The following is a 24,455-nucleotide window of genomic DNA, read 5'->3' as shown; positions in this document are numbered from 1 at the left end:
CGATGAACCTATATACCAGGCTTCCTGTCCCCGACTATAGGAGAATCATAAAGTCAAAGATCTTTGTGATACAAATTCCAATAATGGAAACTACTGAGGTCATCACCGAATCAATATTTACCTGAATTTACCCGAAGGCCATCCTCGACGAGGGTAGGAAGCCGGTGGCTTGTCAAAGGTCTTGAAAGATATGACCATGATATCCTAGTACATATTATATATATAACGGCTATTTAACCCAGCACCGTCAACCATGACAGATATCTCAGTAGAGATATCTGCCCTCGGAGCCTATAGGCCTAGGCACCGAGCACTGTAAGCAGCAAGTGTTTACCTGAAGGCCACCCTCGACAAGGGCAGGAAGCCGGCGCCTTGTCAGTTCTGTTTCATTCGAGAACACACTCTTCCCTTCTGGTTGTGTGTGTGTTGGCCCTGGTGGTCAAGAGGAGAGTGTATATGCGCGCGCTGCCTCACGTGGTGGCCTGCTGGCTGCCATCTTCTGCCCCTCTCACACAACTATTTTGGTCGTGGCAGTGTGCGTCTCTCTCTGCTCTCGTCTCCTGCTGGTGCATGGCTCACTAACGTGTCCTCGGTGCTGCTTATTGTGACCAGTGCCCAGAGTGCAGTGAGGTGAGTATAGTGAGTTACAACTCCAGAGATGAGTAATTGAGCGGACACGAGGCTCTGTGAGTCACATCAGTGTACCTATACTTCCTGTGGAAGGTTATTATTTGTTCAAACTACCCTGTAAACTGACTAAAAGTAATCTCCCGACAACGAAATATTCCTTAGTGCTTACTTGACTTTCTGAGAGATGTTCTCCTTGGATGAGGCTATGGTCAGTCTGGCGCTCCGGTGGAGGGAACCAGTTATTCCTTGCTGTTCTGAAGAGTGACAAGGTCCTCATGATTTACGTATGAGATGCCGGATGGATGCGGGGGTACTGCATGAGGGGATGTGAGTGATTAATATATGCCTCATAAGTACATCATGACAGCCAGTGATCGATATGTCCTCAAAAATCAAGTGACTTACGGTTAATATATATAATTCCTCCCATTGAAGCGTCTTATTATAATCCTTATTATTTCTATTTTGTGCTGCTATATTTATTATTATTGTTATTATAATGTTTCCTCTATTTTTATTTTTTTGTTTGAAGGGTTAAGTGTTAAAGCCATGATGGTAGAGGCAGACGTTGAGTGAAGGGAATCAATTTGATCTCAGGGAGGCACAGAGGAACTGTGAGAGGACAGGCAGAGAGGTGGTGTGAGGGGGAGAGGCAGAGAGGAAGTATGAGGAGACGATGCAGTCTTCCCAACCGTAATAAAACTCTTAATATATTTTAGAAGCAAAATTTTCCTTCTCTGAATCCGTGCTGGTGTTTGCAAGGGGATAAATAAACTGTTTTAAACTATGAGTCTATTTTAAATCAGTCCACTCTCACTAGAAACCTGGACAGTATGCTTGTAGTTCAGTGGATCTTGCCTTCTCCCTTTCTTGTACCACATTAGCCATTTTCCAACAATCTGGTAGCTCTCAATTGCCAATGAGAAGTTGGATAATATCTAGTATACACAGTGCTTTCACTGCCTCTTTTACTTTCTCTTTTATAATGAAATAATTTACTAATTTTCTTACTTCTTGTGACACTTCAGTTTCAGTTGAGTCTTTCCTGTATTAGTGTCTTGTTCTCTGAAGGCTCTTTAGATCTAATGACAGGTTCCAGCTTGAAAACTTGTACTGTACTGCATTAAATACTTCACATATGTTATTATTCTCGGTATCCTCCCTTTCTTATGTAACCAAATAACCTGGTAATTTACAGTTTTCTTCTTCCTGGTGGTGCTATGATGCTGTTTAGATTGGTCCTTGGGTTTGCATGCTGTCATTCTCATACTGTATTTTACAGTACAGTGTACTGTATTTTTGTAATGCTGTATTTCACAGTAAGTGACAACTGGGCAAAGTAGTGCAGGAGGAGAGCTCACAGGAGCCAGGGCTGTTCTCGAGTATAACCAGAGTTCAAAACATGCTTGTCTGGGAGGGCTCCCCTTACTGACTTCCTGTTACATGGAGCCACTGAGGGAATCCACCAGGAGATATTTCATTACAATTAATGCTAGACTTTTTTAGTGTCTCTTGCTGCAGTACAAGACAGGTTTACTTGACAGGATGCCCGAGGCGCAAGGAGGCCTGTGTGAGGTGTGCAATAAGCCAGCTAAACAGTTCTGCTCCTCATGTCGATCAGTGTTCTACTGTTCCCGGGACTGTCAAAAACAGGATTGGAAGAACCACAAGGGAAGATGCAAACCATTTGTCGTCCAAAAGCACCCAATTTATGGAAGGTCAGTGTTGTTGTTGTAATGTATCATATATGAAAGCACTGTACTGTACAGTATAATTATTCCTTTCAGAAACTAAATCAAAATAATATACCAGTTATAGCATTTAAGGTAATTAAATATTGTATACAAATTGATAAAACATGGTACTTATGGAAACAGTTCCCCCACAGTCTTCATACAGTAAATTAGTGTTCTATATTCATGAATATCTATTTCAAACCTGTAGTAGTACTATAGATGTTAAACTTTATGCCATTGTACTTATCCACAATATATTTATCCAGCTCTTGGCTGCATATCCTTCATGTCACATATTCTTTAAACTCTTGCACTGAAGATCCATTGCATTATAAAACACTACTGGGTAATGAAACAAGACTTGATTGACTTTACCTTAGTTTTCTAACTTTACTTGAAAATATTAGAAAAGCTATAGTAGGAATTTAGATCTGAGGCCAGATACTGGAACGAATTAGGTTATTCATTGTCATGTTTTCCTCAGAACACAATGTGCTAATCATTTTACATCCATGTCCTCAATTGCTGCCGCACTTGGATAAATATAACCAAACAATGTCCTAACACTCTCATACCTGAACTTGGTAGGATTTAAACCCCGATCATCTTGCTTGCAAGACACTAACCACTACACAACAATGATGTATAAATAGATAAAATAAAATATAATTGCACAAAAAGTAAGACTTTCTTAAATTACTGGTCACTCTTTAATTAAAGTGATAACAGTTGTGTTTTCTGGAAAGGCCGTCTTTGGTAGCTTTGGAAAATAACCAAAGAAACCGACCAGATAGAGGCATTTTTAATATATTCAATGTTGGATTTTTCCCTCTGGGCTCATGCCTTTCCATCCCATCAAAGTGGGAAAAATTGGGTATTGTTTATGTAAATTATGCAGAACTTTAATACTTTTGTAGCATTTGGTGAATGCTTAAACATTTAGCTTACTGATTACTTAAATACTGTATTCTGATTGTATTATATATGCAGACAGATGTATTTGAGTGTATATATAATGTATACTGAGTTTATTATAATCCTGAACTGGCAGGAATTAAAATAATCTTGAAGAATAAAATGTAAGGCAGATTGCAAACTTAATGATCCTGGCAGTCAGTAGGTCTTAAGTTTTATCACCAAACTAAATAAAGTATTGTTGCACAGGCACATGGTAGCAACCCGTGACATACGTCCCGGGGAGGTGATCTTGAAGGAGACACCTCTAGTGGTAGGACCGAAGCAGAGGTCGTCCCCAGTGTGTCTTGGCTGCCACAAGGCCATCACTGGCACTTACACTTGTCCCAAGTGCCACTACCCACTCTGTGCACCTTCCTGTGAGATCTCAAAATACCACAAGGTAAGCTAATTGCTAATTAGCTTACCTAATCTCTAAACCTAATCTTGCGTTTCTTTTCAATTACTGTACAGTATTACAGTACTTTTCTCCTGATTAGCCAGATGTCTGTATACACACACAATTTATGCCATGATGTGTTTTGGGTTTAAAAATCTTAAATGACGATAAAATAATTTTCTTAGCATCTTATCATGATTAATAATAAGTCATTGTGCTGGGGGATAGATAGCCAGGGTACAGTATATAAGTACATGTTAGCTTATGTCGAAGTCCCCCGACCCCTCTAAGTCAAATTACAGATCCTCCCCAGGATGCAACCCTGCAACAAGCTAAGAAATTCCTGGGTACCTATTTATTGTTAGGTGAAGAGAAGCATGAGGTGATAGGAAACACATCCAACCATTTTTGTCCCACCTGGGATTCAAACCAGGAGTTCCTGATTGTGAGTTGAGAATGAACCCAAGGTTTGAACCATGGTCTCTGAAGCGGGACTGCCAAGTATTCTTCAGCATTGTGATATTTCCCATCATGCTCTTAAAATACCAGAGCAATTACCACCACCCACATGGTATGCCAATGAGCATTGTAGATTCTCTGATGCTTTTGCAGTCTCTACATTTTGCTATTTAAATATAACCCTCAATCTATAGTAAGTACAGTACAGTATTAATAATAATAATAATAATAATATTATTATTGAGAAAATCAGTAGAAGCCATGAAGAGGATTCAAACCTGCATACTGGGTACTGTACTCCCAAGTATATGCCCTAACCAACTTGGGAGTACCCAGGGTGCAGGTTCCAATCCTCATTATGGCTTCTACCGACTTTCTCATTAATACATCACATTAATGTGATTTCTCTGTGTGATGATGACGATGGTGGTGGTGGTGGTGATGATAAAATCAGTTGGACCAATGTTGGGAATCAAACCCTCGACCTGGGTACTCCCAACCTGTGCGCCTTGCCTCTAGACCACAACACGATATACGTTATGCAGCTTGGGTTCCACTGAATCTATAGGGCATCTGGAGGCCTCTAATGAAGCTAGTCCAGGTTTTATACACAACCCCGATGCACTCTGGATAGGACATGGGAGTTCTCCACCATATGTTCCCAGCATTGCTCTAGTTGATTTTCTCATTGATATATCACTTTAGTGTGACTTCCTTGTGAATAATAATGCAGTAATATTTTACAGCGAGTAGTTTCACTATAGTTTTTACATAGTAGATATTTATATTTCTGTATACAGTCACATCACCTGTAGCATTTCTGGCATCGTTGTTGTTAAATTGTACAGGGTGGTCAAGAAAGTCCTATATCATTGAAATATTAGAACATAGTAATAAAGAGACTGCAGAAGAAACCCTATTGACCCATATGAGGCAGCTCCTATTTAAGTAAATATTTTAATTTGTTTGCCTCTTCACTAATCATCCAAAGATTCTTTGTGATATCCTTCAGTAATGGTGCAAGATAATGCTTTAAAACTTTATGCAAGACATGTACTTGTTGATAATTCCGAGGATTGACGTCCCTACAGCCCAGTCTCTGACCAGGCCTTCTGGTTGGTGGTCTGGTCAACCAGGCTGTTCAGTGTGGCTGCTCACAGCCTTACGTATGAGTCACAGCCTGGATGATCAGGTACCCTTTGAAGGTGTTTATCAAAGTTCTCCTTTGAACACTGCAAGAGGTTGGCCAGTTATCCCCCGTATGTGGAGCATTTCTTAAATCAATATGCTTCATTTTATCAGCTATCTGATAGCACTACAGTATTTTGTTATAGTTGCCTTGATGTATCTTCCAAGAAAATTATCACAAGTGTAGATGTCCTTTCATCTTACTGCGAAAGTCACTGGTACAGCTGACAGCAGATCCACAACCAATCTGCTTGTTATAACGTAGACGAAATGCTATGCATGTTAGTGATTTTGCAAGAAAGTAAGAACACCAATGTTATGTACTCTCACAAATCCAATGTACCTTCTTGTATATAATAAATAGTTATTTTTTCTAGAAGTTTCTCATCGGCAGAACATAATGTGGTGGGGGTTGGGAGGTGAAGGGGTATAGCAATTCTGCAGCCATGTAATCTTTCGAGGTCCCAGCTTGTCATGGTTTTTCTTGCAATGCGAATTAGTCTTGTAACATTATTTTATTAGTGCATCCATCATTGACACAGCCCAATTTGATAGGGACTGCATTCTAATACTATACTGACATCATGTTTGGTGGATTATTGCTTACAAATCACTGAGCCAGGAGTATAAGATCAGATGGACCACCCAGTATGGTTCACCAATTTTATATTTTTATTGAGTTTCCCCTTTCTCCATAGCACCTTTATTGCAGATTCAGTACTTTGTATACTATCACTGGTAAACTAACATGGTCTTCTTTCTCTGAACAGAACGAGTGTTCAATATTGGCTGGATCAGGAGCAAAAATCAAGATTGATAAGGTGGAGTCCGTACACCCTGCATATGAGTGTATTACACCCCTGCGTTGTCTTCTCTTGAAGGAAACCGACCCAAAGAAATGGGAGACCATCAATCAACTACAAGATCACATTAATAATATTAAAAACAGTGAAATGGATGCCGTTATTAAGAGAAACACTATTGATTACCTCAAGTAAATTTCCTGATTGAGATTTATTTTCTGTACAGAACTAACACGAAGTATATTCCGTATTTGCCGGCAGAGAGGACACATTGTTAAAATATGAAGTTTAAGCTGGATGTCAAAACTTACAGAAAAGAATATGGTAATAGGGATGCTGCATTTCAAAATCACTCACGATATATGTAAGATGAAACATGCAAATTTGTTATGTGAAATAAAAAATTCTAAAAAATTAATTCAATAAACTATAATAGAAGGAAAAATTATGGTCATATTAAAAATTGACGTTAGTAACACCAAATCTTACCATCTTGTTTTTTAATATTTTTTTGGCAATTTTGTTTATTCCAAAATGTGACAAAATTTCCTCACATACAAAGATACAGTATATCTCGCAGGATTCCTGCCAGTCTTTCTCAGAATTTCTATAAAAATACGATAAAATTAGACAAAGACAAATTGACTGCAAAGATGTCATCAAAGAGTATTCTGAATAAGGCCCTTTTTTAATTAGCCCAGCACAGTTATGTCTCTTTACTAGTCCAGTACTGTTGTTTAACTATATGACCAATGCAGTTACATCTCCCTACTAGACCAGTGCAGTTATGTTTCGCTACTAGACCAATACAGTTAAGTTCACTACCACACCAGTACTGGTACGTCTCGCTACTTGAGCAATTGCATCTCGTTACTAGATCAGTACAATTATGTCGCACTAGTAGACCAATACTGTTACACCTCGCAATTATATCAGTACAGTACAGTTGCATCTTGCTACTAGACCAGCACAGTTACCTATATCTATATTACTGTTAGACCAACAGTTATGTCAACAGACCAGTATAGTTATGTCTCGCTACTAGATCAGTGCAGTTACGTCTTATTACAAGATCTTTACAGTTACGGTACTTCTCATTCTTTGATATGCTTATGGCCAATCTTAAATGCTTCTTTGATATGCTTATGGCCAATCTTAAATGCTTCTTTGAACTTGCATACAATTCCTTACATTATTAATTTTAACTATCTGTCACCATTTTCTTCTCCAAGATATAAGAAGATATAAAGAACATATCTTTTTTTTCAAACATATCCCATATTTAGAGAAAGGTGTACATTGGTCATAATAAACCCTTTGTTTTTATAAAACCCAGAAATGGATGAATGGGTACAATGAAAAGAATAGGTCCACATTATATCTGATATAAAATTATAATTTGCAGATAAATTAAGAGGTTGCTAGAACATTAAAATTCACTCTAACCTCTTAATCTATTTTTTAATTTGTATGATACTATACTCTAATACCATATCAATATTTTATTTATCAACAGAAACTATATCAAGTACAATGGTGCAGAGAGTTCAGAAATATACCGCATGTGTGGCATACTACTGATCAACAGCTTTGAGTTGAAGCATAATGGTCAACGAGTACGTGGGATATACCCACAGGCAGCCATGATGGCACACGACTGTATCCCTAACACTAAACATGCTTTTGATGATGACTTGACACTAATATTACGAGCAACTGTTGTCATCCGCAAGGGCAACCCCATCACCAGCACCTATACCAACATCCTCTGGAATACGCTCCAACGTCGCAAACAGCTTCAGGTAGGCAAAATACATGATTATTAAGAAACAATTCTACAGAAATTGGTTAGGAAGAATTTCATCTATGTATGTGTTTTTCTGGAAGGAAAATTTGAAGGGCTATTAGGGAGGGAGGAAGGGAGCTACTGATGAGAATCCACCAGAAAGCGGCATTTCACTACATTCTACACTGAATATTTTATAGCTACAAAAATTATAATATGTCTTGAAATTTTTTGTGCAACTTCTTTTGTTTACTAATTTTCATGTAATTTTCTAATGGTCTTCCCAAACAGGTTACAAAACATTTCTTGTGCACTTGTCGGCGGTGCTCTGATCCTAAAGAGCTTGGAACACACCTGAGTACCCTCTTATGCAGCGAATGTGGAGCCCACATGTGGTCTACAGCACCTCTTGACAATGATGCCAGCTGGTCCTGTCAGAAATGCCCCAACACTATTTTAGGCAAAACAGTTTGTACCTTTTTCTTTAATCTTTGGCTTGTGTTTAAACAGCATGGCATCACCTGCTATAAAGACGAGAGAGATAGGGCTGGGGACATATCTTCTCTTTTAAAATTTTTCCTGAGTTCAGGAACTTGATCAGGTTGATGACAATGCTTCAGTTTTTTGCAAAGGGCGTATCTATTGCAGTGATCTCATGGGCATTGAGAAAAGTCAAGTTGTTGATGAAATTCAAAAGCTGACAAGTCAATATTGCATTGTTTTTATCACGCTAGCTTTAAGGAAAGTACTGTAGTTTACTTCGGGCTGCTTAACATTTAGTAAAAATACTCTCAGACAACATTTTGATAAACTATGTGAAATGTGACTTTATTTCTCTCTCCACTAAAGCCAAATGAAATGAAAGCAAAGCACCCTCCAATCCTTCGGATATTATCTCCACAATAAACATTCGGAAACAAAGTTGACAAGTAATTAATTATGTATCAAAAATAGGTGCTAAGCCCAGAAAGTTATTTAGCTCTCTTACAAAGCATTCAAGAGTTCCTAAATATTAATACAAGAGCACAAGGAGAAAGACCCAAGAGCAGTGTCAGAGCCAGATTCGTTGAGGATTTGTCGAGAAACGTCTGACTATGAATGCCCGTTAGATAATTGTGTGGCAAATACATAACCTAGCCAGAGATATTTTCTACTTCAGATTTATGAAAATCTCAACCCTGATAGTTTTTTCCACTTACACAATTTACCCACATTATGTTAAACCTAATTTCCTTTTAACAATAATAATAATAATAATTCATTGTGTCAGGAGACAGGAAGCCAGAGTGTAATCATACACGTTAGGCTTATATCGAGGTCCTCCCCAAAGTCATATCACTGACCCCGTCCAGGATGCAAGCCCACAACAAGCTGACTAACTCCTGAGTACCTACTTACTGCTAGGTGAACAAACTCATTAGGTGAAATAAAATGTGCCCAACCATTTCTGTCCTGCCCAGGATTTGAACCCGGAATTCTTGAGTGTGCGTCGAGAATGAATCGGACTATATTACCGGGACCCTCCAATATATAACTAATATAACTAATTATATTCTAATAACTTTTTCCTCAACTCACTCCTATTTTTATCTTAATTATAATTAGCTCCTTGATTGCCAGGTATCTAGTGATCTGCTCAAAAAAGTTACTTTGCCATATTTAATCAAACCTTATTTTTATACCTTAATTCGATTTACTTCAAATAAGTTAACTCGAAGCAATTAAAAGTTATTTGTTGTCTATGAATATCATTGGATAATTGTATAGTACTGTAATTTTATTACTAATGCCAACTTCAGTATTTGGTTAAAATTCTTATCACTATCTTTTCCCACTTAAAATCAACACTCAAAGGGAAGGCACGTTCTGACTGCTACCAAAATTATCTGGATATTGTACGCCACAATGAAAAAAAAATATTTCAAACAAATTGATTATTTTAGATTAGCTGTATTTGCCTTTTAACTATAACCAACCAGGTGTCCTGGGGTGACCAAATACTGTATAAAGAGCTCTGTGGAGTAGATCAACACTCAGCACGACAATTGGAGGAGTTCCTAGAGAATTATAAGAAAGCTCTCCATCCCAAACATCGCTTTTTTATGGAGGCCAAGTATGCCCTTGTCAAGTTCTATGGCAACCATCCGGAACATAGATATCGAGGTTAGTCATAGTCACAATCAACATATTTTTTTTTTTTCTGTTGGTCCTCATGTGTAGGTGCATGTACAGCATGTGTATTCGAGCTTAAGGCTATTCTCACTGTAATACAGCAGGCATTCAATCTGCAAGTAGTAAATAGTATTCAACAGGTATACCCGTATAACATAGTTATATGGGTATACTGTACCCATATAACTATTATATTGGCTATACCTATATAATGTAGTTTTCTGGGAGGATATCATCAACATACACATAAAAAAAAAAAAAGAGTTTCTGAATATTATTAGAACTATAAAAGTAACAAGAAATGGGCTATAATGAACTGATCATGTCAACACCATGGACTATTAACTTAATTGCACTTAACTGCTACTTGTTTGTTTCCCTCCAAACATTTTATTTACAGATATGACGAGAGAACAGCTGGAGAGAAAAGTAGAGTACTGTCATGAGCTGTTGGAGTTGGCCGGCATCATAGATCCAGGCTTGAGTCTCTTCCGAGGCACATTACTCTTTGAGCTCCAAGGTGCTCTCGTGGCACAGGCGAGGCTGCTCCTGTCTAATGACGTCATTACTAAGGAAGGCACACAGGTAAACTGCACACAATAGTTATGAAATGTAATAATGGAGCCATTATCTCAGTTATACCACATTAGAGAAATCTGTTTCACTAGAACTCGGCACAACAGAAGGCATGCATGCACTCGGGAAAATGTAAGATAGGTTTTGGGTACAAAATGGGTTAAAGAACTAGACTTATAATATACTTTTAACTAAGATAATTGTGGTAGGAATAACATATTACCAATACTGTGTGCAAAATATTAAAAACTGTACAAAAACTTCCTGTATACTGTACCATGGTTGAGCATTTTCCTCTTGAGGTACAGTACTCTGCAGGTGGACCTCTACAAAGCCCTACAATTAGTAACGAAAAACAGTTACCCCTCCTTTCCTCACTTGTTTCCGAGCAATGGCTACCATCACAGCAGCGTCAAATTCATCTCCACTTCCATACTATGGTAGTATTACTCCATCCCCATAGCTTACTTTGGTAGTATTACTCTTCACCATTGTCTATTATTGTAGTATTACTACCCCTTATAGTGAAATGTTATTAAATTCTGTAACTTTATATTCCTTACCTGTGTCTCCTCTTCCCCCCCCCCCCCCCCCATCTCTGCTGCATCTTGTTGCCGCTCATGGCTATGCTTGCTAAGGCAGACTGCCTGCTTTTTATACACGTTTCTCAATGCTGGTAAATGACGTCTACTTCATTTACAAGTTAGGAAAACTAATGTGGGATTTACTTACACATTTTTAGTATTCCATTAAATCTTCAACATTTGAAGACATCGAAATATTCCACATGTGGTCATGCCTTCAAGAAGGAAAAACCCCAATGTAATCCTGTGCAATTAAATAGAAGCCTTAAAGGTGTCATTAGATGAGCACTAAGATGAATTTGAAGGAAGTAGAATAGTGCAAACAGGAACTCGCAGATCCATTGCTTATCACAATGCAATGTGTCAAACAGTTCAAGTATGAGGTAAGTAACAACATCAGTACACCAACAGACATTGCCACAGCGTGAATACTATTTGGCTACAGGTGTCTCTTACAGATCAGCATGTATAGGGCTCTAGACGTAGTAAAATGCAAAGAATACATTTTTTTGTGAATACATTTAGCCATTTAGATGTAGTAAATCTAAACTCATGCTTCATGAAGTAGCAAGCTCTCTTATTATAAATAAAATACCTGAAATCCTTGCACTATATCTATATTTTGTTTCTAGTAGATAAATGCCAAATATGAGACTAATAAATAAGTTGTGTAGTGTGAAGACTAATAGTAATAAACAGCAGCTTTCACCAATGAAACTGTCTACCAACTGAAGCCATAAATGCCAACACATTACTACCGTTTAAAATCTGGTTGAAAAAAATACTTAGGAACAATTGCAGAACCTTTGACAAGTTGAAGGCTTCCTGTCCCTATCGAGGACACTAGATATGGTGGCCCTCAGGTACATTCAGATAAAATCAATGATCTTTGTTTTCCAACTAAAAATTTACGTGATTTTTTTTCCCCTAGGACTACATGACAGAAGCTGTAAAGTATCTGAAAGAAGCCTCAGAAATCCTCAAGCAAGAGCCGGAGATGGAGAAGGGCGGCTTGGATGCAAAGCTCAAAGTATTATCAGAAGAACTTGATATTTAGTGTCGATAAGCATATTTATAAAGGAATCTTTATGCAGGAAAATTAAAAAAAAAAAAAATATGCCCGACAAAAAAGACAAGACAATTTTACTGTAAGTTGTGGTTAGGTCAGGCATCTGTCTTTCTTACCAGTTAATTTTAAGAACGTATTAGCAAGTTAATATTCTTGTTATTTTTCTAGAATGTTGGGATTTGCTAAAATAATTTAGGATTTTTTTTTTAATCTTGGTAAAACCAGACTGCTGTAAAAATGTTATTAGCCCACAGGTAAATTAATATATAATAATAGAAATAATAAAACAGCTTTACACCATACAGAGTATAATTAGTGAGTTATCCTATAACCAGCAGATGTAGTGCACATAAACTTTTCTAAAACTTTTGATACATTACCACATTTAAGACTGGCACAAAAGCTGCAAGCATATGGAATAAACTGAAAAATTCTAAAGGAATAAAACAAAGAAAGGAAGGGTCGTTCTAAATGAAAGTGAATCCAACTGGCAAAATGTTGAGTAGAGTACGGCAAGGCTCCAAAATGGGGTTCCTTAGAACTAACACTGCCAACCAGACACAACAGGCCTGACCTCATTGAGACTTAAAATACTGATCAAATTGGAAGATAGTTACCTAAACTACTACTTTACAATGTCCGAAGTAATGTATACAATGGGTAACAGGCTCAAGCTCAACAAGCGACAATGTAGAACAAAACAGATGTTTTTTCACCCATATGGAAATAAACCCATGGAATTGCCTACATGCCGCAGCTGCTAAAGCGAAGACAGTACAGTACTCTGCTTCACAATTCAGCTGGAAAAAATCCTCAGGGATAATGGGAGGACCTGCGACAAGATACTGGATTCCTGTTACCCTCAAGGGCACTAGACATGGTGACCCTCAGGTAAATTGAATAAACAGGAATATATCCAAGATTTTGTTGCATCAGCTGTATACAAGTGTTCATAAAAACCAGTACAGGAATATATTTTCCAGATACTAAGGGCAGCTTTGATGCACCACAAGAAAGCACCAAGCCAGTATGTCTATAACAAAAATACTTTCCAGCTGCTGTGATGGGCACTATTTTCAAGTGGCAACACACAAATAACATGCAACATTTCATCAAGTGAGTAAATAAATAATTTCACAAAATATTACTGTATTGTACTGTACTTGCTAATTTTTCTAATTACTATTTATGCCTTTCCCATATATATATATACCTCGTCAAGGGTCAAGTGATCTTGTGCCCCAATAGCAGTGAGTTCAAAACTGTTCTATAAAGACATTGCAGTTCAGTGAATAGTCCTATATCCAGTATATCCATGGTTAATTCAATCAATAGTTCTATATATGTCACTGGTTAATTTGGATTTGCTTATATAAATACAAGTACTGAATGTTATTGGGGACACTTGTTTTTTTGCAAAGCTTGTGTATCTCATCAACTCCACAAGGAGAGGAATGAAAGGTATATAATAAAATAATATTTTTAATTAACACTTTATTAAATATAGAAATCTTTAGTTCTAGAAAATGTAACTATAATTCATATGCACAACTCTATCATTTTTAAATTATAAAAGGCAGGTATATCAAGTTATTTACGAACATGAAAGGCCCGGTGATGCCCACATCATCCTTATTTTAATGGTGGTCACTTCCTCACCTCAAGTGAGTAGATACAGAAGATAATATTTGTACTGAAAAGCACAAGTGATACCAAAACCCCCTGCCAGCATACCTCATAATAAAGAATTATGTAATATAATTTTTGAAATAGAAATCCTGCCCATCTCATGATACAAGCAAAATTTAGAAATATTATGTAAAAATCTACCATTTCACATGCACTGTATTACCCAGGTACACAATACCAGCCTACACCTGTATATAATATGGACAATGTGTACTAGTATACAAAGTTACTAGCCTTTCATTGGGGCATTGAATTCGAGCTGGTAAAACATAAAGCTATTGCTCTACCAACCAGGCCAGGATGCTCACAATAAGGTTACAGAAAATCACTTTCTCTCAAATAGAAATTTCAACCCTTTCTGGAGCACCACGATGGAATCTGATGATAATCCACCCTCTCATCCACATGTGAATTGTAAATCCACAATATAATTTGCAAAACTTTTATTCACCTTGAGGTTATCTTGAGATGATTTCGGGGCTTTAGTGTCCCCGCGGCCCGGTCCTCGACCAGGCCTCCACCCCCAGGAAGCAGCCTGTGACAGCTGACTAACACCCAGGTACCTATTTACTGCTAGGTAACAGGGGCATTCAGGGTGAAAGAAACTTTGCCCATTTGTTTCTGCCTCGTGCGGGAATCGAACCCGCGCCACAGAATTACAAATCCTGCGCGCTATCCACCAGGCTATGAGACCTGTCTCATCAGGAATTTAAATTCACCCAAATAAATTATGAGGCCATCAATCTACATTGTAATCTAGTCAGGTTACTTATTGCTCAAGTCACGTCATGTCTTCAGGACAGCCCGCCACTTATACTAGTCTGTCTGCTTGAGCATTCCCAACGTTGCTAAACTGTTGCACTAAAGTGCCCAAACGTAGCCAACACGAGGACCCATGAACAGAAAAAGGGGGCATCACATCAATTTTACAAGCCGCTACCATTTTTTGTACAGCAGTTTTTGGCATTAGGTAAAGTATATGTCAAAATGTGATGTGCTATTTGGAGCACGGGTTGTGTACTGATGTATGTTGTCCTTGTTATCTCATATTGACCTATCTTTCTCATCTGTCTTATATGTATTTTAGTTTATCTAATCATACATAATAAGCCTCTTATGATGTGTTGAACACAAAAACACTCCTGACAAATACAATATTCTTAAGTTTCTCTGTGGCTTTTTTTTTGCATTTATATGATCGCAAAGATTTTCTGCACATGTATGTGTGTGTGTATGTAACGGCAATAATAAACATTCTTGAAAATTGTCACCATTAACCAGTTTTCCCTGGAGTAGGGAAGCATTACCCCAAGAGTGATAAGGAAGAAACAGAGAATCAAAAAATTATAGATATTGGAAGATAACACCCGTCCAAATTGTCCAAATGCTACGGACAACATAGACATTAATTTATACATTTATTAAAATATAATTAGTCATACATTCCTGTATATATATCCTTGCATACATTCTTGAGTGAACATGTCAAATATTGATTTTGATTTGTATTAGACGAATTGATTCTAGCAATGGCTTTAATGTAGGTTACATTGCCTAATGTCACCAGGAAACTCAGTTTGATAATCAAACAGAAGTTGCATGTTTCAAGGTCATATGGTACCGTACTCTCATGTTATCACATGAATACGTACCAGAAATACAAAGCACGGCAAAACGCAGTATGCCTAATAATGTAATTAGAATCAGATTCCTTCACATGAATGTTTGTATTATTTTAGCGAACACCTATCAAATGTACTTTATGGTTACCATAATTCACCAGCTAGTAAGTCTGTATACGAGGAAAAGGCTTCACATGTTTACCCGAGTTCACTATCTGGAAAGTTTGCGAACAAAACTCACACAAATGTTTAATCATCAAGATTAAACACCATTCGTTTACCCTGGAACTCGTTGATGGACACTGACTGCTGCTTCTCACGTAACTTGGCCTGCCAAGATGGGTGCAAATTCTCCTGCTGGCCTATAGACGATGCTGCACCTACAGGAAATGAGACATTACTTGTAGGAACAAGTTACCTCTGACATGAGCACACTCATAATAGCCCAGTCACCCAGTATAGGTTTTGCTCCAGTTTTCAGTAATGAAAACTGTCTTGAATTGTTAGTTCTTTTTAAGTCTTGTGCAGTTCATACATTAACAAGAATTGCATAATTTAAAGCTATATTACAGTATAGAATATTTGTCAAAAGGTGACACAGGCAAACAAAAATTCATAGAAAGATAAAATTATCTAAATTAATAAATTATGCACAGCGTCACAACATCTTGGCAAGTTAGTAAGAAACTAAAATAGACCTAAGGGTCAGGGATGGGATTACAATTTAGAGCAATTCTAAGTCAGCTACATGAGAAAGCTTGCACCTCATTGGCTAAATTGAACCAGGTTTTCCAAGGAAAACAAAACCACACAAGAGAATTAAAAGCTTTGTTTTTTATCGAGCTGAATGTGGGAATTTTAGTAAAGTGGAGCTTGCAAGAAGCATTTAGTTCCAAGATGTTTCTCCAACATAAGCATCCCATATTCATCTTCGTTTCCTGTTAGTTCAGTACTGTATTTCTATGAGGCCAAGAACGTGTATTGGAGCTGGAGGAGTGTGCTGTGAAATACTCCAGGATGCTCCATGCTAACCACCACTAGCCCATGTCTCACGGCCATCTCTTCCCCTTTCACTACACTCTGTAAAATTCATCCTGCACAATGCTACAAAATTCAGAATATTGGCCTGCCCGATTGTGCATATTTTCCACATTAAACTAGATCACTATCTAAAAGGGAGTGACTGCATGTAACAGCTCATAAAAGTGGACAACAATGATGTGGCTAGTATCAAACCACCCGTCTTTCTCATGTTAACCTCCCTCCCTCCCTCCTGACCCCAAGTACCATAGAAAGCCTACTTTCCAAACATATATTTCCTTACCTTTTTGAAGTGATGAAAAAGCTTCCTCCTTGCCTGGCAGGGGTATCATATTGGGGTTACTGGAGTCTCTGGTAAAATTACATGAAAAATTTGAAAATTGGTTCAAATCCGTTTTGAAACAAGTGTAATATAAAAATAGCACTAAACCAACTGGCAAAATGTACATTTAAAATTACTACTAAAAAATAATCTCAAAGATAACTTTACTACACTACAGTACTGTACATGTGTAAGATCACATGACCACTACCATATCATTACAAAATATGCAGAATATATGTCACAATAATGTGACTGAAAACAAATAACCCAACTCACAAGTATGAAATGAAATGAGAGCGACTACATTTCGGTCCATTCTGGAGCCTTACGAAGTCATAACTCGTGACTTGACACATGTCCAGATTGGACTAAAATAGCAACACTTTCCACACACACACACACACACACACAAAAAAAAAACTCAATAGCGCGATATATCCAATGAACAAATCCACAAGGGCTGTGATGAGGGTTCGAACCTACGCCCGGGATGTTCCCTGCTGGGAACATCCTGTGTGTAGGTTCAAACCCTCATTATGGCCCATGTGGCTTTGTTCATCAACACTTTCATTTCATGTATGTAGGTTGGGTTATTTATTAGAGGACCCCAGACATTTAGGCGAGGTCACTTGCACACACCTGTGGAGACCAAGCAACTTCCACCTAAGGCTGTGACTTCTTCACAAGGCTGTAATGTGAATCAACAATGCACTGCATATCTTATTTTTTTATTTTGTCAGTAATCTTCCTTATATCTGATTTCATAGATGTGGAAGTTTTGTAGCCTATTATAAAAGTCCTTCATGGATACCAAGCAAATAAGCACAAGTCTATTTTAAACATAAATTTTTTTAAGACGTGAGCAAGTGCTCAGCCCTGGAGAATGCTTAGTCTTGTGTTAGAAAATGGAAAAATCTGAGCTTGGGAAGATTTCCATGAAAATATTAAACAAATATAATACACTTGCAAGCAGACAGGATGCACATTTTTGGTCCACCACAAAATGTTTATATACTGTACTGGTATTTACTTGCACATCATATTTTCCCTATGAAACCCACTTGAGAATCACTTTCAATAAATGTATGACAACGCATATTATATAGTCCCCATGGTGCAGTGGTAAAGCACTCACTCGGTGCTTCATGAGAGCTTCAGCCTGGGTTCTTATCTGGCCGGGGAGGATTGACTGGGCGCCAATCCTTAATTGTTGCATTTGTTCACCGAGCAGTTAATGCGTACCTGGTTGTTAAATTTGGTGGCTCGTACTAGTATTCCTGGGAAAAATTTGGATTAAGGACCTACCCGAAACACTATGTGTGCTAGTGGCTTTACAAAAATGTAAGAACATTTGTATATATATAAATAAAAAAATATATATGTAAAAAAAAAAAAAAATATCTAAATTACATGCATCTTTTATAGTAGAAAATATGGTATACAAAATACTATAAAAACCTAAGTTTATTATTTGGTTCAAAAGTCTTGAGAGCTAGAGTCATTCAAAATAAGAGTGGCTACAAGTGGCAAGAGGTGCTACTGGTCCAAAACACCAGCCAGTTCCTAACACTCATATGAAGTGGCACATGCCATATTTGGCCGGGTGTAGTGAATAGGCGACTGAATGGCGACAAGCAACCGACTCCGCAAGTTATCGTCCAACAGGACTGGTCCCAGGATGGTCTTGGAGAGTAGAACAACTCTCAAAATCAACTACAGATAAGCTACAGGTACTGTATTCCAATAAACATCCAGGAGATCCAGGGACAAGTCAAGAGTGGCTCAGAACAGCCTGGCTAATCACTGCCTTGGTGGTAGGTCAGAAAGGGAATGTAAACAAGGCCAGAGAAGGTATGTAAGCAAAACAACCATGTGTTATACCTTGGAAAAAGAGCACAATGTAAACATTTCAAATATCGTAAGCTTGTTTGTTACTCCTGAGTATATTCAACACTCACATTGCTGCTAATGCAATGAATACAATACTCTGCGGTACATTATTCTACTCTTACCTATTCATAAAAGGCCTTCTGCCACCTCTTCCTCTGCGACCATTGCTAATCCACGGACGGCCTCGACCACGACCGCGGCTTGATTCTTGATCCATGCTACCGATCCTTTCCCCAACATCTAATGAAAAAATGCATCATGATTTATGAAGTTTACAGAAAATCTAAGTGTAAAATGTTCATACATCAAACCTGCTAGTTACAAATCATTTTAAACCCAAATAAACCTCATCCTTTAATCTAAGGGTTCAAAATACAGTGTGCAACTAGTGGCTTTATGTACTATACAATTACTTTGCTTACCAGTATGTAGCCACTTTAATCATGTCCATTGAATGAATAAATTAAAAATAAAAATATTATTATTATTATTAAAAAAGAACCAAAATGCCAGTAACAAACACATGTAATCTACACACAGTGTCTTCTACCTTATGAGGAAAAAAATGAAACAAGGCTAGTTTTACGGTCGTGTATAATTTACACACTAACTACAAGAACATGATGTGCCTATATGAAAATATTGCTCATCATGGTTCTTCTGGTAGTGCGTGTGTCTCGGTAATCTAGGGATGTGGGCTTCATCCCACTGTACTGCACTAATATTTTCACACACATAATTTTATTATGATTGGTAAGGATATCCACTCACCGGCTGGTGGTGATGCAGAACTATTGTCTTTCTTCATCAAAGGTATCAGGTTTGGATTGCTCGATTCCCTGAAGGAGAGAAATGTTACATATATTTTAGTCATACAAATTAAATATACAATATATGCTATGGTTATCCATTATTGAACAAAAATAAAATAAAAAAGACTAGAAACCAAGAAATAGTAATCATTAACATTTATATTTTTCCTATCTTCATCATTTTATATAATGCCATTATAAACTTCCCAGACAGTCCCTTCACATTTTAGTGTGTGGCATCTCAGCATTTACTGTACAGTGGAACCTCGAGCGACGAGTGGCTCGAGTGACGAGTGGCTCCAGTTACGAGCATTTCGAGTAATGAGCAAGCCACACACAGAACATATGTCTCGACTGAAGAACTTTCGCTCGATTAACGAGTGTTCCCGCTAGTTCTCCGACACCTCCGACGACAGTTTTGTTATTGTTTCGCAAGAGGAGTTTTCCACATGAGCTCAGTGTCGGAACGGATTAAACTTGTTAATCGAGGCGCCACTGTTCTTGCAACACAGTGATCAATGACTAATCACTTGCAAAGTTTTACTAGCAATTCACAAGACCAGTCTTTCCAGTTTCTAAAAACTCATATAAATGATGAAAATCACCATTATGGTCAAGCCAAAACCCAACCAGAGACCCATACACTTACATGAACCTTGAATACTAAAGGTGTACCAATGCCATTGTTTTGCCCAATACCAATACATTGGCATATTGCTACTGAATACAGTACCAATATAATTTTCCGTTGTCAGTGAGGAAGCTCTTACTTGTGACTTATCGAGGGGACCCCTAGGCCAACTACCGACCCTCCCCCAGGATTACGGGCTATTCATGCCCGTGCCACCTCTTGGTTGGTTTAATCTTAATCAATCTCCCCCAGGATGCAACCCACAACAGTTGCCTAACTTCCAGGAATCTATTTTACAAGGAAAACAGAGACATCATGTGTAAGGAAGCATAAACAATTGTCTGTCCTGCCTGGGTATTGAACTTGGGTCCCTCAATTGTGAGCAGAGGTTGTAGACCACTGCGCTACAGGATAAACATTCAGCAGTGTCATACACACACCTCTTTCAATTTGTATCCTCACAATACACGTCTCTTAACTAATGCTATGATTCCTTATTTTTACCAAGCATCGAACTTGCACTTGAGTGCAATCATCTGGCTCTGTGTAATGCCCGATACGTAAACAATTACAAAGTACTGTAAATCAAACTTTTCGTCCAACTAATTTTTGAGATGCCATTTAACATTTTGCTCGTCACTGTATTTATTACAGGTACTCATGTTTAACTTTTTTTGGCATTTGTATTTACCTTTCCTGCATTGTGCTGCAACTCTCAACCATTTCTTAATAATATATTTTTTCGTTACTTGAACTCAAGTCCTCTATTTCTTTTGAGATGTTACACTATGTCTCAACATGTGCGTTTAAAAATGTATCCACTCATGTAAAAGACTTTCCTCGCTGTCCTGAGCCCATAGGCCTACCCGTCGATGGTTCTCAAGGTTAGCCCAAATGAGGATTTTTGTGAAAATTCCCCACCAGACCTCTCCCATGAAGTTGGCCTGGTGCTGGGGGTCCTCAATCCTAGTCATGACCACCACGTTGTTGGTGTGTGTTATCCAAGAGTATGAATATGTAAATTGGCTCTTGGGAAAATAAAATTTTCACAACAGAGAATATATACCTAGATAACATACCTTTCCCATGAATGCGGTCTGCCATTTTGGATCCCTGCTCCTCTGCTTTGGAACCTGCTACCTGGAGAGTGGCTAAATGTTCCTCTTCTACCCCTTTCACTCCATGGACTCCTGCCTCCTCTCATTCCTCGACCACCTCGTCTATCTCCTCGACCTCTTCCTCTTCTGTTTTCTGTGTATGTGTTCCATTTGTGAGCTCTGTCCCCGTCATTTTGGACCTCCTTTTCATTATCCCCTAAATGATCATTCTGTCGTTCAATCACAGAATAATTTCCTCGATTTTCTCCAGTGTCCTTTTTCCTATCTTTGTCACTTCTGCTTGTGCTTCTTCCTAGGTTTTCGCCACGTACTCTGTCCCATCCTCGACTTGAAGCCCTTCCACGACCAGTGTCACTACTTCGTCCTCTGTTCCCTCTGCGTTCTCTACTCTCACCTCGTCCCCTGATTGCACCTCTATTACTGTCATCATTTCTGAACATATTCTTTCTAAAGTATTTACCAGTATCTATAATACCACTGTCATCAGAATTTTCCTCCTCTTCATCTTCTGATTCACCATCCTCATCCAATTCATCATTGCCATTGCCTGATCCAAGGAAGAAAGTGCTCTTTTTACTCTTCTTAATTTTTTTGGCTGTTTTACCAAGGAAGAAGTCCTCATCTTCAGAATTGGAAATGGCATGGTCATCATCTTCAATTATTTCACTAATGTTTCCAAGATCCAGCTGCTTAACTTTAACGGTTCCCGATGTACTGGGAACCTTGTTAACAAGAGTACGGTTTGATTTGACAAAATCCACTTTCATTGTCACCCCATCACTTTCTCTGTCAGAGTTACTATGCATAGACTCCTTGTCTCCAACACTCCCGTCATCACTGTCAGAATTATCGCCAGGTTGCTCTTTATGTTTCAAATTCTGTCCTACTCTATGGATTACAGGTTCTGTTGATCTATCATCACTACTCTCAACACTTCCTTCACCTATTTCAGATTCACTCTCCTCTTCCGTACTGTTGCCATCGTTCTCTAAGGGTTCTTCAGCTAGAATGTCTCGTTTGACCCTTTTCACATCTGTAGCCTCATCATCGTCACCATCATCATCATCTGTGCTGTCACCAATCTCACCATCATCCACATTATTACTCTTCTTGCACTGCCTTTCTCTTATCTTTATTAAGCTATTGGCTTTACTGTTCTTCACAGATACTGTATTAGTTTCTCTCTCTTCTTTATTTTTACCTACGTGCTCTTGCTTTACACTCATCTCCCTCTTTCTTTTTCTACTTCTGCTGCTGGCTGGCTTCTTTTCAATTTTCTTGGTCAAATTCATTGCTCCCTGAATGATCTTAGGATCTATATCAACATCAGTCAGTTCCTGTAGGAGCTTGAGGCTCTGCTGCTCTTTTTCCAGGTACTTATCCAACTTGCCCAACCTCTTTAATCTCTTCAGCTTCTTCTCTCGATGACGAATTCCAAGACCCTGAAACACACAGTGTGAATTAAATCCATACAGTACTTGAAATAAAGGTACATCATCTGTCTTTAAAAAAGAGATCGTCTTTTCAGTTATATTATCGTTATCAACCCTTTTACAGTATTAACAATACAAAATTTAAGAAGTGCCTGGGAAAGGATTGCAAGATTCGAGGGTCAGATACTGAACAGTTCTGAAAAGTGTTATCGATTTACTTATGAGAAAATAAGGATGCCATGTGATGGGATCAAAGTTACATCTGAGGATACTCCAGCTGTACACGCACTACCGCACTTCAATAATATGAGACTGGTTTACAATCATTGCTTGATTTATCTGTTAGTTGTATACTATAAATGTCATACAAAAACTTTACATTTATTTGCACTGACAAATACTAACCTTGATCAAAAGTGGAACCTCTTCTGCCCAGCGTGGATACTGCTCTCGAAATTCCTTTACTGCAACACTCAGGCTTTTGTGTTCTGCCAGACGACACAGTGCTCTCTCCTCTATCCTTGCCTTTGGCTGTGGAAAATACTCATTTAAAATACAGTACATACAATTGGTCAAACATCAAATTCACTGATGAAACAGTTCTATATCTTTGGTGCCACCTTCCTTCTGGAAGCTTGCCATACTTAAGAGAATCTGCCTCTGAAATATCAAATCACCTTTAAGCACTAAAATTCCTGCATTGAACATAATGGATTGCCTCCTTCTGGTGGGACCCCTTGCTGGCTTCCTGAGCAATCAACAAAAGCCCTCCTTGAAACTTCAGGGTTATCATTTAAAACATTTGCCAATGAATTCCACATCTTACTCTATTACAGAAATTAAGTAGTTAACATTATTCATTTAAGTGGAAAAATTAAAATATCTCTAAAGAATTAAATGCCTCAGATCAAATCTGTCAAGTGCTAGAACCATAATCTGTTCAATTACACTAAAATAAATTATACCTTCTATCAATTCAAATCCTATTTACCTTCTTGCTGGTAAAATAATAACGTCAATAAATCTATTACCAACAAAAGACAAATGGGTTAGGTTATTGTAATTAGTTGCAAATATTTTGAATGGCTTCATTGCAAACAAATTTAAATGTTGAATTTTGTATACTAAGTATATTTACGGTTCCAGCAAGTCATGACGATAAGAGAGGAAAATGCAAGATTGAATTTGAGGGAAGGAGGGGTAAGAGAGGAAGACCTAATAGAAACGGGTACAGATGAACCGATAAGTGTGTGAGGAAGCAAGCATTGTGTGTGAATAACACACACAATATATAATAAGGGAGAGGGCTGGGTGATAACAGTTTGAAGGGAATGAATGTGTTGCGTGGACAATGTAAGCGGAACTTGGGAAGAACTGTACACTACAAACAGCGTGGAGCTGCTGTGGATTGCTTAAAAGTGTGTGCTGGTGCTTGTTTATCTGTGATGATGCACAGAATATTGATAATAAAGAATGGATGATTTTTAACAAAAGATGTATGACTATCTTTCATTATAATGCTCCTCTGTTCTCTCTG

General features: G+C 38.0%; 2 protein-coding genes across 4 annotated transcripts in view; one reads left to right on the top strand and one right to left on the bottom strand.

Moving 5' to 3' along the window:
- Nucleotides 1-40: 40 nt before the first annotated feature.
- On the top strand, nucleotides 41-12,657 carry LOC123770027 (SET domain-containing protein SmydA-8). 2 transcript variants are annotated; one of them, XM_045761594.2, is made up of 9 exons: nucleotides 316-630; nucleotides 2,175-2,348; nucleotides 3,531-3,723; nucleotides 6,138-6,361; nucleotides 7,687-7,972; nucleotides 8,248-8,424; nucleotides 9,936-10,119; nucleotides 10,529-10,713; nucleotides 12,220-12,657. In XM_045761594.2, the coding sequence occupies exons 2-9, from the start codon at nucleotides 2,176-2,178 to the stop codon at nucleotides 12,343-12,345; spliced, it is 1,548 nt and encodes a 515-aa protein (XP_045617550.1). In that variant the 5' UTR covers nucleotides 316-630; nucleotide 2,175; the 3' UTR covers nucleotides 12,346-12,657. The 2 variants fall into 2 exon arrangements, with proteins under 2 accessions (XP_045617551.2, XP_045617550.1); XM_045761595.2 differs by lacking the exon at nucleotides 3,531-3,723 and having other exon boundaries at nucleotides 41-630.
- A 1,179-nt stretch (nucleotides 12,658-13,836) lies between these two features.
- The window catches only part of LOC123770026 (uncharacterized protein DDB_G0283697), an 18,285-nt gene continuing 7,666 nt past the window's right edge, over nucleotides 13,837-24,455 (bottom strand). The window contains exons 4-10 of one of the 2 annotated variants that reach the window (XR_006774301.2): nucleotides 23,324-23,449; nucleotides 21,447-22,927; nucleotides 19,696-19,763; nucleotides 19,047-19,164; nucleotides 16,993-17,060; nucleotides 14,740-16,048; nucleotides 13,837-14,497 (exon numbers count right to left, since the gene is read on the bottom strand). Coding sequence is in view for 1 of the 2 variants with exons in the window: in XM_045761593.2 (XP_045617549.1) it covers nucleotides 15,918-16,048; nucleotides 16,993-17,060; nucleotides 19,047-19,164; nucleotides 19,696-19,763; nucleotides 21,447-22,927; nucleotides 23,324-23,449 (1,992 nt within the window). In the remaining variant the exon portion in view is untranslated. Of the gene's footprint in view, nucleotides 16,049-16,992; nucleotides 17,061-19,046; nucleotides 19,165-19,695; nucleotides 19,764-21,446; nucleotides 22,928-23,323; nucleotides 23,450-24,455 lie in introns of both variants that reach the window. The other variant, XM_045761593.2, reaches the window with a different exon arrangement.

Source organism: Procambarus clarkii, chromosome 45, assembly GCF_040958095.1.
Source record: "Procambarus clarkii isolate CNS0578487 chromosome 45, FALCON_Pclarkii_2.0, whole genome shotgun sequence".
In the NCBI taxonomy this organism is placed as follows: Eukaryota; Metazoa; Arthropoda; class Malacostraca; order Decapoda; family Cambaridae; genus Procambarus; species Procambarus clarkii.
The sequence above is the reverse complement of the archived record's forward strand: the minus strand, read 5'-3'. Positions and strand labels throughout refer to the sequence as shown.

Bases quoted from the DNA above. Each gene is read 5' to 3' on its own strand.
- LOC123770027 (XM_045761594.2), top strand. From the start codon at position 2,176: ATGCCCGAGGCGCAAGGAGGCCTGTGTGAGGTGTGCAATAAGCCAGCT. The intron at 7,973-8,247 runs GTAGGCAAAATA...CTTCCCAAACAG, and splicing joins AACGTCGCAAACAGCTTCAG to GTTACAAAACATTTCTTGTG. The intron at 8,425-9,935 runs GTTTGTACCTTT...ATAACCAACCAG, and splicing joins ACACTATTTTAGGCAAAACA to GTGTCCTGGGGTGACCAAAT.